The 17,502-nt window shown below is 30.5% G+C and overlaps 2 protein-coding genes across 10 annotated transcripts in view; both read right to left on the bottom strand.

Annotated features, from left to right (window-relative positions):
- Positions 1–17,502, bottom strand: part of LOC119603930 (putative uncharacterized protein DDB_G0277255) — a 284,661-nt gene that overhangs the window by 108,414 nt on the left and 158,745 nt on the right.
- Positions 657–11,473, bottom strand: LOC119603929 (receptor-type tyrosine-protein phosphatase kappa). Of its 9 annotated transcripts, none has more exons than XM_037956219.1 (3): positions 11,078–11,460; positions 10,763–10,967; positions 657–7,534 (listed from the first exon to the last, which is right to left on the bottom strand). In XM_037956219.1, exon 3 carries the CDS (start codon positions 6,693–6,695, stop codon positions 4,656–4,658), a length of 2,040 nt encoding a protein of 679 aa, XP_037812147.1. In that variant the 5' UTR covers positions 6,696–7,534; positions 10,763–10,967; positions 11,078–11,460; the 3' UTR covers positions 657–4,655. The 9 variants fall into 9 exon arrangements, with proteins under 9 accessions (XP_037812147.1, XP_037812149.1, XP_037812154.1 ...); XM_037956221.1 differs by having other exon boundaries at positions 11,203–11,460; XM_037956226.1 differs by lacking the exon at positions 10,763–10,967 and having other exon boundaries at positions 11,445–11,473.

Below are 17,502 nucleotides of genomic sequence, written 5' to 3'. Positions count from 1 at the left end.
ACAAAGAAATAAATACTTTTCTCGTTTTATAATAGATTAGCGTTTTTGTAATAAATTGTTGAGAAAATTATTAAGATCAAAACATATGTATTTAGTGGTTGAAGACTGACTGACCGATAGCTAGTAGACATCAACTTTATTATGTTAGCAACATGTTGCTAAGTAAAGAAAAGTATTTTAACAGTCTATGATTTGTTTGTAGTTTAGCAGATAATCACTATTTATAAATCTAAGATGATATAAGCAACATGTTGCTGGATACCAGGCATGGGGTGCAGTGATTACACAAAGTAATTAGTTACAATGTCAATTACAATTACTTGTAATGTGTAATTGATCAACAACCAATTACAATTACTTTGAAGTTTTTCCAATTGAAATTACTTGTAATGTGTAATTGACCAATAATCAATTACAATTACTTATAATTGTAATTGAAGTTTTGCTAATTACAATTATTTTGTAATTGTAATTAAAGTTTCCAATTAAAATTACTTGTAATTGTAATTTAAGTATTACTAATTACATGTAATTATAAGGAACAAAATTCACAATTACAAGTAATTGTAATTGAAAATTCTTTAATTACAATTACAAGTAATTGTAATTTGCAAAACTTCAATTGCAATTACAAAGTAATTGTAATAGGTAAAGCTTCAATTACAATTACTTCAAATGTAATTGTAATTGAAAATGTAGTGATTACCCCCCCCAATCCTGCTGGATACATAAAAAAGGCATTTCATAATCTGGGATTTGGTTTCGATTTGTCGGAGCAAATACATTTAAATTAAATATTAAAAAAAATGTTGAATATAAACTTTGTTGGTGAAACGTTATGACCCAAAACTTAATAGCAACATGTTGCTAAATGTTAAAAATAAATTAAGGTTTCTTTTTGAGAAATTTAATATGGACAAACTTTTTCTAATGAAACAGTGTGACTCAAAATAAATTATTAATATATTGCTTTTGTTTTATTTTGCAGATATAAACATTTTTAGAAAATAGCAACATGTTGCTGTACAAAAAAATAACTTTAATGAATTTCAAGTTGGTTTCTATTGAATTAAAATAAACATTTATGAAGTATATAAGTATAAACATTTTTAGTGAAATGTTACGACTCAAAACTTATTAGCAACATGTTGCTGAATAAAAAATATTGATTTCCTAAAAAAATAATATAAGATAAACATTAAATCATTATTTAGTGAATCATTGGGTCTCACAAATTGATAGTGACATGTCGCTATGTGAAAAAAAGTGGTTGAATAATCATTTAAAATAAATTCATTTTAGCAAATAAAGAAGCTATAATTAAAGAACATTTAACTGGAGTATCTAAGTATTAACAACATGTTGCTGAATTTTCTACTACATTTCATTTTGCTGGTTAAAAATCATTAAGTAAAATATAAATATCGAAAGTTTCAACTTTGAAATAAATAAAAAAAAATTTAAGATGTTTGGTAACAGAAATATATTTGCAACATGTTGCTGATACTAGTTTAACTAGGTTTCCTATGCTGGTTTGAAAATAATTAAAACTTAAACAAATTTTGTTTTAAATGAAAAAAATTTTATTTTTTAACAATAGCTTTCTTTAGGAAGTAAGATGTTTAAACAACATTTTTATTTTTATTAGCAACATGTTGCCACATTTTCTAATTTCGTTTTTTGTTGATTTAGGTTGATTAAGTAATCTAAGGAAATTATAAATAATAAATACTCTTTTTATTTAATATTGAAACTAATTCTTTTGGAAGTTGACAATGGGGCAACAGGGGCAGTTTTTGTTGAAAATATTTCTAAGAGTACTATAAACTAATATCATTTTGTTCGTATAGTTAAGAACACTTTACAATATGGTTCAAAATTTTTAAAGGCAGATACAACTCCTTAAATCCACGTCTGTTTATTTGATCGTTTGTCTTTAAATGTTACTGCAATTTTGATGAAAATGTTCAAAAGTTTTGAGTTGTTTTTGCAATTGGTAAATAAAATTGTAACAGAGTATTAAGCATGTTGTTAAAAATATAACAAATTAAATAAAAACATTAAAAAAAAATAATTTTAACTAAAATGTTTATGAAATCTTTTCTTAAAGTAAAGATGACAGTTAAAATAAACAAAAATATATTTTACTATAAATAACTAAAAATATTAACATCTCATTATTTTAACTTAATTTAGGGGTTTTTATATTTTTAAATATTTATTGTTAACAAATTGAGGCTTACATTTTTTAAGGCATATAATTTTTTTGTTTTTTTACATTTTGTAGGACAAAATCAGTACATATAACATCAATATATATATAAATAATTTTTTGTTTTCGTTTTTAATCGTCTAAAAGGATTTGGTATTAAAATATTTTATATTTGTATTCGTTCAAAAAAATAAATTCAGTACATTTTATTATATTATTTTTAATTTTTTTTTATAGGGTTTTGGCAAATAATTTACTTAAAGTGGGTTAAGTTAAAATATACATTATACATTCAATTCAATTAAACTACTACATTTAGTATGTTAAGTTTCGTTTTTTAGTTATTAAGATTTAGTTTAAATACTTCAAATATATTGCTTCTAGGATGAGAGTTAAGAGCAAAATTAAATTAATTTGTGCTTATATGTATTAGGGGATTTCGAAAGGTGTGTGTGTGTTTTTGTTTTATAGTAAAGAATGGAAATTTGCTTAATTTATTGTTAATATTCATTTAATTTGAAAGTTTGTTTTTTCAGCAACATGTTTAGAAAACAAAGCAACAAAGATTTATAAAACAGTTATTCGTATAGAGTTGGCTGATAGTTGATTATTGCTAATAACCTAATCCTCGTATTCATATTAATTGCTTATTTATGGTTTACTAAGCTCTTTTTAAAATGGGGGTAAGTCTTTAGCAACATGTTTAGAGTTTGTTCTCATTAACCGTAACATTTTGAGATTATTTAATAAATTATACTCAATACTATCTAGAATGTTAATAAACTTTGTTTAGTTACGTTTATAAGCGAAATATTTCTACAAATTTATTTAATTTCTCAAGTACTTTACAAATGAATATAATTTTTGTAGACCCTTAGAATCTTGTATAAAGTTTCTGAAACAACAGACACAACATTTTATTTGAGAATAAGTTTAGAGTGAAATTTTATAGTTTTGACATCCTCAACAATTAGTTAAGGTTGATCACCAGCTATTTGCCTATAGTATTTTAAATGTAAGTTTAAAATGTTGCTGGAATGTTGCCAAATACATTTCAGAAATATTTTTTATAACAATTTTGCATAACATTTATAGAGAGATGTTGAATAGTGTATTTTGTACTAAATGAAACTTGTTAATATTATAGAATTATTCTAGCAACACTAACGAATGTTGCCAGCAACATATTGTTTGTATTCTTCTTATATTCACCAAGCTTAAAAATTAAGTTTAAAATTAATCCAGAAATATTTTGGATGAAAAGAAGAAAACTTTAAACAGTGTTTGAGAAGAAGAAGAAGAAAGCTTTAAACAGTGTATGTTACTAGCAACATGTTGAAAGCCCTAAATACAGCTGTTTATTCTTTTAGTTGTAATTAAAGCTTCTTTATCAACATGTTGAAAATTTATTTCTTTAGATTTCCCCATCACTATTGAGAGTATAGCTGTTTCCAGATAGAGCTGGTTCTAGAAGAATTATTGTTCCAGCAACATGTTTCTATTCCAATTTGAAAATCAATTTCGTTAGAAACAATGTTCTGTTAACAACATTCAGATAAATTAAATGTTTTATTTTTAAATATTCAAAGCTGTTATAAACAGTCTAAAAATTTTCTAAATTCTAAAGTGGATTAAATGTTTCAGCAACATGTGTTTTTGTAAATATTGCTATTTTAAATCAAAATTGTCGCTAGAAATAGTGAAACATTTCAGCAACATGTATAGCTCGCAAATACATGCATTTGCATACAAGTTTTACTGAAAATTTTCATGTGATTAGCGAAATTCTTTTAATGTTGCTAGCGATATTATATTTTCTATGATTTAAATTTATAGATTATGATTCAAACTGTTTAAAGCACATCTAGTAAAATAATGCAAAACTAGTTCATTAGAAACCATATCTCGTTAAAGATGTTTCAGCAACATGTCTTTTTCTATATATTGCATATATAAGTTTTACTGAAAATTTTCCATTTTATTAGCGAAATTTGTTTACCAATATATTTATTTAAAATTTATTCTTTCAGCAATAAGTTTCTGTCTTTAGCAACATGTTGATCGTTGTTTTAGTAAAGAAACATGTTGCAGTTTTATATAATTTAGGTTGTTTAGGGATTTTTGTTTAAAATTCTACTTTTCCGAAATAACATTCTATCCGATTACTTCAGATTTTGAAAAGAATTTCTATGGAAACAATGTCGTGTTAACAGTATGCAGATAAGTGAAATATTTCATCCACATTATGGAAAACTTCATGACATTATTATATCTCAACTTTGTTAAACTCTCAGGGAAATGCTTTAAATATAACTTTAAACTAATGAATATGACAAGTCTTCTATAATAAATCATCATTAACATTTCCTCTCTCATTATCACACCTTTTGAAATCCTCTAATACCTTCCATTTACAACAACATTTACCACATACAAACATAGCTTAATCATTTTTGTTCAAGAAATGTAAAACATAATGCAAAACTAAATCATAACAATATTTATATTCGGTCATATTCTCAACTAATTGTGGACGATGACGTCTCACCGTTTTGACAGCTTGAAAAACATCCACCTCACCATGTTGTATTACCTGTTCAATACAAGCATTGGCAGCACAATAAACACCGGCACGACTGCGACCATCTGGAGAGACAACACATACGGGACCATAATCGGTTTTAGCACGCCACATTTCAACCATATTCATTAGATAGACCAAAGAGTTAGTGGAAGAGGGTACCTTGTGACCCATGGGCCAACAGGTTAACTGGAAAAGTTGTACGGTACGTGTGGGAGCCTTGACGCCTGCCATCATTTCGGTTAGTGAGACAATTTTCTTATTTATTTTAAATTCCCATTGCTTAATGTTGGTATAGCTTTTGGCCGATGAATAGTGCACCGAAAAGACAGGACCATATTTTTCCATTTTAGATTTATGCGGCCAAAATGAGGGATAACTTTGAGAGTTGGCTGGTGGCTGACAGAGTACGACTACGGCAGAACATTCTTGATCGTAGACTAAAGACCAGAATTCACCCAGCGTATGTTTCATGGGCCATTCGGTTACAATATATTCACGGGGTTTAGTATAGCCATCCACAAATACCGAGTTTATGTAGTCGGTAAAAGCATTGCCTTGAAAGGAGGTAAGATAGGGACGGAAATTATCGGGTGGCACACACAAAACATCACGATTTTTCTCTCTATTATCGGCACGATGACCACCAGCACAATCACCTATAGTAAAGCGGGGAGTTTGTTTGCAAATCTTTTCATATTCCATTTGATAATCATTCATTTTAGTCAACGAGTTACGACGCGCTTTGGCCTTTAAACGATCTGATAGTTCGGATACCGGAAACCAAGTTTTGCCGCACACAATATTCTCCTCCAAAGTATCATAGACAAATTTATATTGTTCCACATTTTCCACCAGACCTTTGCGCGATTGTCGCAGTTTTTTCAAATAACCAAATACATTAAAACATTCTTCCTCTTCGGCCAGTTCCAGATTGGCATCAATTGATAGATACACCCCCGAACGACCACCACCATCACTACAGTGCACCAACATTGGACCTTTGGTATCATCATCTTTTATTATGCTGCCCACAACCAAACGAACTCGTCTGCGAAACTCCAAAACGGCATTGGAGAAGGGACACGAGTGGGAATACCATTCGGTGTAGTGAAATTGCAAAACAAATCTTTCATCGGTTACTTCATTGGTTCCCTCCTTTACCTTGTAAAGACGGAAAGTTCTTATATGGAAATTGGCCAGTTGTTCTTCTTTAACAATATTTATGTTAATATCACCATAGGTTTCGTGTACTTCCTTATTGGGCGGCCAATATTGAACACACATGACTTTGGCAAAATCAAATGTCTTTGTCAGCATAATGATGGCGCTTATATTCTCCTGCCATGCTAAGCGCCAAAATGCATTCACTGTCTCCTCGACTGGTCCCTGGGTTACAATATAGGCATTGGGTTTCAAAAGACTATCGACATAGGAAGCGTTAATATAATCGGAATCGGGTACGCCTGGTATTTTTTGCAAGACAACGCGATTGTAATCGTAGGGAATGCACTTGGGATTTTGATTCTTATCGTGATTGTTTTTTCTGAGAGCATGGCGACAGGTGTTTGTCTCCACTTTGGCTGCTGTCTGAAATTCCAATTTATAGAGTACGGGAAATTTACGTCTCAATTCGCATAGTTTAAGAAAATGCCTTATATCGATGGGATTGTTGGGTATGGTCTTGGAGAGGGAATTGTTTTCATCACGCGCCTCCAATTTGATTTTCTCAAACGACAGCAGACCAGAATTGAGCATACTCAATTTGATGGTATTGGGTATAGACAGCAAGGCTCTCTTGCGCTGCTTAGCTTCGACGTCAGCATAGCGAGCAGATGACCTCGACCTGTGTTTTGCATCTTTCGACGAGGATGCTGAAGATTTTTCTTTGGGATTTGGCATTTTACTAAATGTTTTGGACGGCTGTGGTGTTGGTGGTGGTAGTAGAAGAAGAGGTGGGTTTTTAGAGGAAGAAAATTTTATTCTTTCATGGCGTAAACGTAGGAATTTGGTAAATTTTTTATAGATTTTACGTTTTGTTTGATGCTTGATGGCCAGCTCAATATATTTTTCTTTTGTCTTACGTTTTTAGCTTTTATAATCATCTAATCATTCACTTTTTCACTCGTTCACTCACTCACTCACTCACTCACTCACTCACGCACGCACACACTCTTTTGTTTTTGTTTGTTATTTGTTTGCTTGCTTGTGCTTTTTTGTGTAGAAATTTTTTTTTTTAAATTTCTAATGTTTTTAAATTTATTATTTTATTTAAGATGTTTTTTTTTTTTTGCTTTTCGGTGTATTTTCCTGTTCGTATTTTTATTTTTTTATGGTCTGCCAACACGGGAGAAAGAAAAATAACGACTGGCAGTTAATAAGCAATGTTTTTTACTTGACACTCTATTGTTTCATCCACTTTAGCATTGAATACTATATATTAGGGCCACACTCTGTATACATTTTCCTTCATCATCTCATTCATCTCTTGCTCTCACGCAACATTTTTCATATTACACTACTATTTTGGTGTTTTCTTTTTTATATTTGGCGCTCTCTCATTTTAATCGAAAGAAAATGTTTAGAGAGAAAGTGTGTTTTTCTTGCTTAACAGTGGAATCTAGTATTAGTTGATAGGTGCTAACAAGTGTTTATTTTCAAAGAATTTATGTTTTTGGAATTTTTAATAAATAATTTTTTTCTTTAATTTGAATTGTTTGTTATTTCGTTGAGTTTTCGAACTATATTTTTAAATTTAATTATTGTGTTAATATTAACTCTTTTGTCATATTGAAAATAAATTATAAGATTTTCTTTAATTTATACATTTTTTTCAATTTCACTCAATTGAAACTTCTAAAACTGAAGTCGAAAACTTCTACTCGTTTTAATTATAAGATTAATCAATAGACCAGCCCATCGATTAGTTTATAAACCATTCCATATACTAATCTTTTGATTAATCTACAGACTAGTCCAATAGTCAATAGAGCAAAGATTACACAAGAGACCAGTAATAAACTATTTCATATATTAGTCCATAGAGAAATCAATAGATTAGACCATAGCATTGTCTATAAATTGGTTTATAGAAAAGTTAATAGTAATAGTCAATTCACTTTTAAATATGTGAAACAAAATAAAAAGTTTGATACATCAAATTGCTTTATTCCCAAAGATCGAGTATTTTAAAGTCTCTCGAAAATTTCCTTGAAAAATTATTCAAATTATAAATATATGTATACTATTTACACACCAGTGCTACCCAAAAACAATATAAATAAAAAATACTCTTTACGATTTTTGAAGATTGAACTCTTATAGTTTCGCAGATATCCCTCCTATTGATAGTCCGCCAACTTATTACCGAAATGCTCAGATCGATGTCAAAGTTCTTCATGCAAAAATTTTTAATTTAATTCATATGAAAGATTTCAAGACCCCCTAATTAATGTTCGCCCATATTTTCCCTTAATGTTTACATGTATGTTAAAGTGCTTCAAGTAAAATTTAAAGATTCTAGCTCTAATGATTTTCCTGATAAACAAATTTTTTGTATTTAATTCATATGGGAGGTTCCACGAATCCCCCCCCCCATTGCCACTCCACCAATTTGTTATGTTACATTTTTTAATTCAATGTTTAAGGATTTTAGGTCTTAACGAATTTTTGGATTTAATTTATATCTACGGTACCGAACCATCCTGCCTAATGAAAGTCCGCCCATTACACAACCCCCCACCCTTCCCAAAAGGTATGTCCGCCCATTTCACATTCTATCCGCCCATTTGAAGATTCTAGCTCCAATAGTTTCCCAGATAAACGATTTTTTTATTAAATATATATGAAATATGCCACGCCCCTTTTCCAGTCCGCCTACTTTTTGCTTAGTATGTTCATGTTGATACTAAAGTGGTTCCGAAACAATTTAATAACTCTAGCTATTTCTCAGATATACTAATTAAAAAATTTCTTTATAAAGGAGGTGGCACGCCCACTATATTTAGGCCATAAATTTTGTTCATATGGATGTCAAAGTTCTCCAAAGTTGAGGCTGTAGTTCCTGCGATTTTCAATACTTATTTTGTATGTGGATGTGGGACGTCACGCACTTCAAATTTTGAAGTAAAAAGTAGCCTTCCAGACTACAAGATTATGAAAGATTATGAAATTTTTAGGAAAATTGGTCTATCCGTTTAACAGTCTATCAGTTCCTAAAAAATTAGTTTATGTCGAATTTGTAAGCCGATAATGATCGGTAAAGTAATTTTTTGAAGAAGTCCTTATATGGGGAGTATAAGGTGCCCTTGAACTGATCCTCATATAATTTTGTAGATTTTGATCATTAATGGAACTATCCTTTTCAAATTTTTTATAAAGATATTTGGTTATAAAAATATTTTTTTGAAGGGACCTTAAATGGGGATACGGTCAGTTATAGATCGATCATCATAAACTTATTTGTGGCGAGTTTCATTACTGTAATCGTTTTATTAAGACAGTAATGAGCTTTAAAGTCATTTTCTGAATGGGAATCATATACATATGTAAGTCAATTATGGACCGATTCTCATATAATTTTATAGAGTGATTTTGGTTCATACAAATCGTTTCTATGTCCAATTTCAAAGCTATGTTTTTAAGCCAGTAATGAGCGTTAAAGTTTTTTCTAAAGGGGACCTTCTATATGGGTAGTAGAGACAATCATGAACCCATCCTCATAAAATTTTGTAGAGCGAATTTATATCATACAAATCGTGTTTAAGTCGAATTTTATCGATATTAAAAAAGTTATATCTCGGGAAACTGTTTTTCGGGGTAGCTATGTGTATGGTAGCTATAATATCGATCTTGTTCATTTTCGATACCAAACAAGCTTTACCTATAGTAAATATTTGACCCTATCGTGCTTTCAACAGACTGCCGAACGTGGCTAGTTCGCTTTAGAATTTAATTAGGACCAAGAATATATATATATATGGAGGTATATACTTTGGTAGAATTATGATCAATATTTCGATGTGTTACAAACGAAAATACAAAATTAATATACTCCCATGTTTGCTCGAGAAATTCACACAGAATTCTTAGGGTTACTTTAATAAATATAAACTACTCTAAAGGCCTCTGTTTCTTCTTTAAATCTTAAAATCGTTGGAGATACAAATAATGTCTTAAAAGAACTTAAATGTCTATAATTTTTAGTTAGTTAGTTTGAAAGGAGGATGTATATACATCAAATCCGAAGAAATACACCTAGGCCTCTATCGGGCCTGTTGTGCGCTCCTTAACCAGTGCCTCAGGTGGGAATCGAACCCACCACCTCCGGTCTACCAGGCCACTCTTTAATTTTTAGTCAGACAAAAAATAAAATAGCAAGTGTTAGTGTGTCTGGCTCTTTAAGATCACGTGATGAAATTGATTTCCCGAGTTATATAGACCTAAATTATTCCATTAAATTTTAAGAGGATCGGTGCATATATGAACCTGGTTCCTACATAAGTTTTACTTCATATAATTAATAAAATCACTGATATAACTAAAATAAGATTAAACAGAACGCCCATATAAACCCTAGGAATAAGAGAGGAATGTTCGTGAAAATCATGTTTAACTCTAGCTACTCCATTTAGGCCCTTTCATGCTTTCAACAGATTGACGTAGTTTTAGTAAACTTATTAATTCCAGCTAAAGAGTTTACACTTTGTTTATTGATTAATGATGGCAAATGAAATTTAACTAGAACAATCGATTGAATTTGTATATGTTATTATACAGATTTATCTCAAATATGACTAAAGAGTTAATTTGTTATTGATTATTTTTTAACAAAATTAATTGTTTGTTTTTAATTAATTAAACCTATTAAGGTTATTAATTAATTATTTTGTTTAAATTTATTTTTTAAAATAATTTTACATATTTTGTTTTGATTTTTTTCAAATATTTATATTATTCTGTTTATTTACTTTAATAATGTTTATTAAATATTTCTCGGTCTCTCTATTTACAAAACTATGAATGTCTGCTCTCATTTTTGGTATTTTAGTACTGTTACACGTTCTCTCAGGGCGCACACTCTATTTTCACAATTTTCACTTTTTTTTCATAATTTTCTTTTATTCTATTTTTCATTCACCAGCAGCAGCTAGTCAGCCAGCCTCGCCACCTTTTCTACTTATAAAGAACGTATGTATGCGAAAAACAAAAATTCCATGTTGAAAAAATAAAGAAAAGAGCAGGAAAAATGTCCATCAATTAAATTGTACGTTTTGTTTATTTACTTCGTTTTTACATGTTCAAACCAAAAAAGAAAACATGTTTTTCTTTCTTGATCCACCAACAATGTATACAATTTTTTCTTTTGCCCAAATCCTTATATGGAAGAAAATCTATTATTCTTTTTTACTTTTTTTCTTATTTTTTCAAAATTATAAAATTTTTTCTTGTGGCATTTAAGTTAGTAGAACGGTTGCGAATTTTCGTTTTTTATTTTATCAGATTATTAGTTTTTTTGTGCACTGATTTCGTTACGTTTCAAACGTGTATATATAAGTATAAATATTTATATTTAATTTTTGCTAAATTGCTAGATATTCGTTTTTTAAATATTGTTTCTTTTCTATATTCAATTTTTTTTATTATTAATACCACTTGCTCTGTCAAAGCAAATACTTCGAATGATAAAAATGAATGAATGAAATTCTTAAGTATTGAGTTTGTGTGTCTGTTTTATTTTCTTTTTAGTCTGGCATTTGTATGTTAATAATGATGAAGATGATGATGTTTATAGTATATTCGAAATAAATTTTATTGTATTTTCGAATTCGATATTTTTGTACGTACAATTGTGTACGTAGAAACGAATGTACAAGCGTGTATATAATTTTTGACATTAGTAAATGTAAACAACCAAAAAAAAAAAAAAAACTAAAGAAATATACAATGGATATGGGTGGATAGTGTCAGGCACATGGTTGTTTTTATTGTTGTGGGTCATTTTAGTTTTGTTAATAGCCAAATATTGCTAATGATAACACACAGTGTTGCAAATTTGTTTATCACTAAATCACTAGGGTTAATTAGCTATAATTCAATATTGGGGTTTTTGAGGAAGAAATTTTGGGGTTATAAAAAGAAACTGATTTTTGTTTTGATTTTTTTTAAATGCATTTTTCTCTTGCTCCTTTTAATGATACATAGTCTAAAATTTGTCTTTTTCGAAATATTCAGAAGAAAGTTAAGCTATGTATACAGATCTTACAATGTTGTCAGAAATATGTTCAGAAAATGTCTAACAACCTTGTCAACTTACAATTTATGTGTTGCAACATTGTTAGAAAAGCTTTTTCTAATAACGTTTCAAAACAAAAATTATAAGTTCACACGATTGTTCAACATTTTCTGAAAATTTTTCTGCCAACGTTGTAAGATCTGACAACCATACATAGCTTTACAATATAGTACATACATTAAACCAAACTGTTATACTCTATTGAATGATAAAATTAATACCGATAATCTGCTTTTCACGAAGCGTATATAGTTTAACCGAATGCTTATAATGTCAGTTTTAAGAAAACATTTTGATAATTTTAGGAATTTGGATGATTCTATATAGAGTTCTTGACGTAAATACCTGACAAACGGCCTATTTTATGGTTGTACTTTATTAACCACATAATGAGATTGAGACGACCCAACTCTCCTCGTAAAGAACACGAAGGTGGCAATTTTTGTAAGTGGTTCCGCTTGGCCATGAACAAGCACTTTGCTCAAGTATTTAAGCTATCTAATCTCTAGTATGAACAGAGTAAACGCTTAACATACAGTGACAAAGAAGGAATATTCTGTGGCATCACTTGTATAAGATACTTTACATCCATCCATCCACCATTCAACCCAGCACATTTCTCATTCATCCGACACACTAATTGAGAAAAAAACTGATACACTCACTCTAGGTCCCGTATGATATACACCAACTCATTCCCAACGCTAGCTCCATTCGAAATCATCCCAAATTATAGATTTACCGTGTATCACTCTTTTAACAAACATTATCTTCCCACGATTTTGAGTTTAAAAAACAGCCACCATGTGGACACCGAAGGAACCTCTTCAATAATAGGGACAAGAGAAAGTCTGAAACTCTATACTATGGGCTACCAGTTCCCGTGGTATAATTTTATAGGTTGTGTCCCCGGCAGACTAGGGGCCAGGGGTCCTGGCTAAGACCGCACGTGTGCTAAATAACGGTACAAAAGTTTGAAAACGGATGTATGTCGTGGCGAATAGATGCTGCCATTTAAATAGGTATATCCCGCAAGGATGTCCAGAAGCATTTGTTCCATAGTGGGCAGCTCCCTGGTCATCGTCTGCATTCATGTTAGAATCGGTTGTTCCCTCTCCTGGTGGTTAGATATAAAACGCTATAGGTAGGAACCACAACAGAAAAGCCACAAAGCAAAGCCAGAAAAATGAAAGTAAAGTTACGGTGCAGGGAGTTAATAACACATTTGCCGGCGGAAGGGTGGTGAGAAACCAGGCCCCTGTCGTCGATACACAGCTCTTGCAAAATCAACAACAACAATAACAACGGAGAAAAGGTGGAAAATGATGACACTCTGAGTAGTTCGTCCGAAACTGCAGATGTACCTACAGAAAACCCATTTGCTCGAAGCTCGGTTACAAAAAGGACTCCACCGGTTGCAATTGGCACAGGCAACAGAAAACAAAGCCAAACGACAACGGTTGAACCCTCATAGTCGTCAACGAATCAAACAACGGTGAACCATCCTAAAAGTGCAAAAGACCAGAAATATATGTTCACAAATCTGGGAGTACTTATAGTTGACCATACCAGGGTAGCATTATTACTTATAATTTTCGAGTTATAGGCATTTGAAAAATTCGTTTTAGAATATTGGGCATTAGTTAACAAAAATAACAATCACAGAAAAAACTTCATACAAATAACCGAAGTTATAATTTCGAAAACTTTTAGGTGTTTGCAGTTTTTTTTGGCGAAAAGATCCCAAAACTGGAAGAAGCTTTATATACCCACATTTGTTTCTTATGTATTCCTAAAGTATTTTTCCACAATCGAAAGAAATGTGGATCCTATACCACAATTGTAAAAAATGTAATTTTTAGGAATCTTTATCCCTATCGGAAATACAGTTTACTGCGTCCTATTATCTTTATTTATTGGTTTTTTTCTTGGAAAGCAACACATTCAGAGATATGAAGTTTTTTGTAAATAGTGCTTGAGCAATACACTAAGTACTTTCGATCTATCAATGCTTAATCGCCAAGTCTTTATTATATCAAATACTTGTATGTATAAAAATGCTATAATTCCTCATAAGGAAGTTTTCTAAGTTTGGCTTCATTATACCCTACACCACTTTAGTGGGGAGGGTATATTGTGTTTGTGCTGATGTTTGTAACGCACAATAATATTGGTCCTATACCCACCTTAATGTATACCAATCGGCTCAGAATCATTTTCTGAGTCGATTTAGCCATGTCCGTCCGTCTGTCCGTCCGTCCATGTAAACCTTGTAATCAAACTACAGGTAGCAATTTTGAAGATAATTCAATGAAATTTGGTACATGATCTTCTATTGTCCCAGGGACGAAGCCTATTGAAAATTGTTAAGATCGTTCCATTATTTCACCTAGCCCCCATACAACTGAACCCCCCAATAGGGCTTGTAAACCTTGTAATCAAACTAAAAGTCGCAATTTTGGAGATAATTCAATGAAATTTGGCACATGATCTTTTATGGTACCGTAAACGAAGCCTATTGAAAATGGTTAATATCGGTCCATTATTTCACCTAGCCCCCATACAACTGAACCCCCGAATAGGGCTTTTAAGTTCATAATTATGTTTAATATACTCATATCTCGACAAAAAGCTGCAAAAACCAAGTTCTATACAAGATTTGATGACCCTCACTAATTCCATAATAATAGGTCCTCATATGACCCTAGCCCCCATCAAAATTTCACTTAAATGTCCACAATTTTATTCAACAATAAACGGCTTAAGTATGTATATCTGAGGCAAGGTACAATTCAATTTAAATGCTTTATTATGGCAAATAAATCACATTATATTTTTGTCAAAGGTGTAGGGTATTATATGGTCGGCCTCGCCCGTCTATAATTTCTTACTTGTTTAATATTATTAATGTTTCTTTTTCGATTATTTACCTACAAACAAAATCTGGTTCTTAAAAATGAAAATTATCTACTTTGAGTATAGTTTAAAAAATTTACATATTATACAATTTTTTAACTTTTATATATTAAACATTAAAATCAATCGTTATTTCAAATTTTATGTTTATTTATTACTACATAATACTGCATTAATATAAGTCTAGATATAGAACTCCATTTCCAAATCTAATTTATATTATTATGAAAATGACATCTCAGTACTTCAAATCTCTAACAGTAAATATTCAATAAGCAATAAATTAATTTAGAAAACTTATTACATTTTGAAACTGGGGCACACATACATAAATAATATATTTGTATATTTTGTAATATTAATTTTAGCAATTGTAGTTTTCTGTCGTTCATATTTCTTATGCATATTGTTAAATAATACTAATAATATTATTGAATTGCAGTACTGCAAACCACTACCTGTTAATATTCAATAAGCAGTAAATAATTTGAAGAAAATTTAGTAAATAGAATTACGTATTATATATGTTCAACAAAAGCAATTATTTGCAATATCAACCGCATCATTTTAATAAACCAAACAAAGTCAAATACTCTTACCAAACATTTATAAAGTAGGACGAATATATTTATTTGATTTTAAAACAATTTCATATAACTTTCTAGCACACAGAGAGAGAGTAATTATTTTACAATTGTTGTCAACAAAACCGAAAATTTCCAATACACTAGTTCCAAGTAAAATTGGACTAACAATATTTGCCAACCAAAACTACAAATTCCTTTTTCTTATTAACTGCAAGTGCATAAATATTTCATGCCGACAGAAATGTAATTTAATTGAAGTTTAAACTGTGTCACTAAATGTGCACATACATACATATTCAACATGCAACTACTAATTAGTTTGGCTAAAATTCTATTTAGTCAATATAAACTGACTGCAGCTCATCAGTTTTCTTTTGGTTGGTTGGTTAGAGGGTTGTTTGGTAAAGGTATATTAAACAACATAGACATATTAAATTAAATGGAATACAAAATACTCAATTAAAGTTCTTCTTTCTTCTTCATAGAGTACAAAATGAAATAGAATGAAATAAAATGGAATGTGGTGTATTGTATTTAATGGAGCCTGGCAGCCTGGGTGTGGGATGCTTGCTATTCATAAATTATGCACTTGTCTGCAGTTTGTATTCGATCAAAAATAACTTTTAAGTAAATACCTGTCAATTTGTCATTAACACATATAGTAGGTATAGTACATATACACATGCATACACTACAACAAAAATGTCGCCACATACACACATATTAACACATTAAAATATTTTGTATGTATTTTTGGTTCCACAATTATAACGAAACTTATAGATTGCTGCTAATGCTAGAGCAAAAACAGCTGCAATAGTCATAGTAGTTAGTATTAAAAACAACAAAAACAACATAATAATTTCCGCATATGTTTACTATAATATCGCACTCGATATGATTATAACTTTCGTAATTATCATCAACGTCATCATTATAATGAATAGTACCATCTATTGCAACTACATTTGTTATATACATATTTACATAGTTCTCTCTTGCGTAACTACGTATATGTGCGAAGTCAGCTGGAAAATGTCTTCTAAAGATTAATGAAGAAACATCTATTATATTAACTATTTATGAGTACAGTAATGTTTTGGATCGAAAAGATTAATTTATCAGAACGATACTGGATCAATAGGCTATTGTCAAGACTAGTCAGAATTTCAGTTTATAGACTACTTCTAGTCAAAAGACTAGTCTATATATTAGTCAAAAACTAGTCCATACATTAGACTAGCCAATTCACTAACAAAAGCACTTGTCCAAAGACTAGTCTAAACATTATACCATTGATTAGTCAAATCACTATTCCATTGATTAGTCAAAATACTATATATACAGGATAGGACAATAGTCCTATCTAATAGACTAAGCTATAGACTGGTTAATATATAAAGCAAAAGGCTAGTCAATGGACTAAAGAATATAATAGTTAACAGACTAGTCAACAGACTAGACAACAGACTAGTCAATAGACTAGATAATAGACTAGACAATAAAGTGGTTAATGGACTAAAGAACATACTAGTCAATAAACTGGACAATAGACTAGTCAATATTTAGGTTCAAAGACTAGTTTAAAGAACATTCAATAGACAATAGACTAGACAATGGACTAGACTAGTCTAGACTGGAGAATTGACTAGTCAATAGACTAGCCAATATATAAGGAAAGAGGCTAGTCAATGGACTAGAGAATAGACAAATCGATAGAGCAGACAACAGACTAGTCCATTTACTGGTCAATAGACTTCTATAAACTTCAATAAACTCTACAATAGACTAGACAATACTAGTCAATATGTAGGTTCATAGACTAGTCAAAGACTAGTTTAAAGAAAATTCCATAGACTAGTCAATAGACTAGACTAGTCTAGCCTGGAGCATTGACTAGTCAATAGAGCAG

The sequence above is a fragment of the Lucilia sericata genome, unplaced genomic scaffold (assembly GCF_015586225.1).
Source record: "Lucilia sericata isolate MDLA Ls3-8-SP2 unplaced genomic scaffold, ASM1558622v1 Contig000347F_arrow, whole genome shotgun sequence".
Lineage (NCBI taxonomy): Eukaryota > Metazoa > Arthropoda > Insecta > Diptera > Calliphoridae > Lucilia > Lucilia sericata.
The sequence above is the reverse complement of the archived record's forward strand: the minus strand, read 5'-3'. Positions and strand labels throughout refer to the sequence as shown.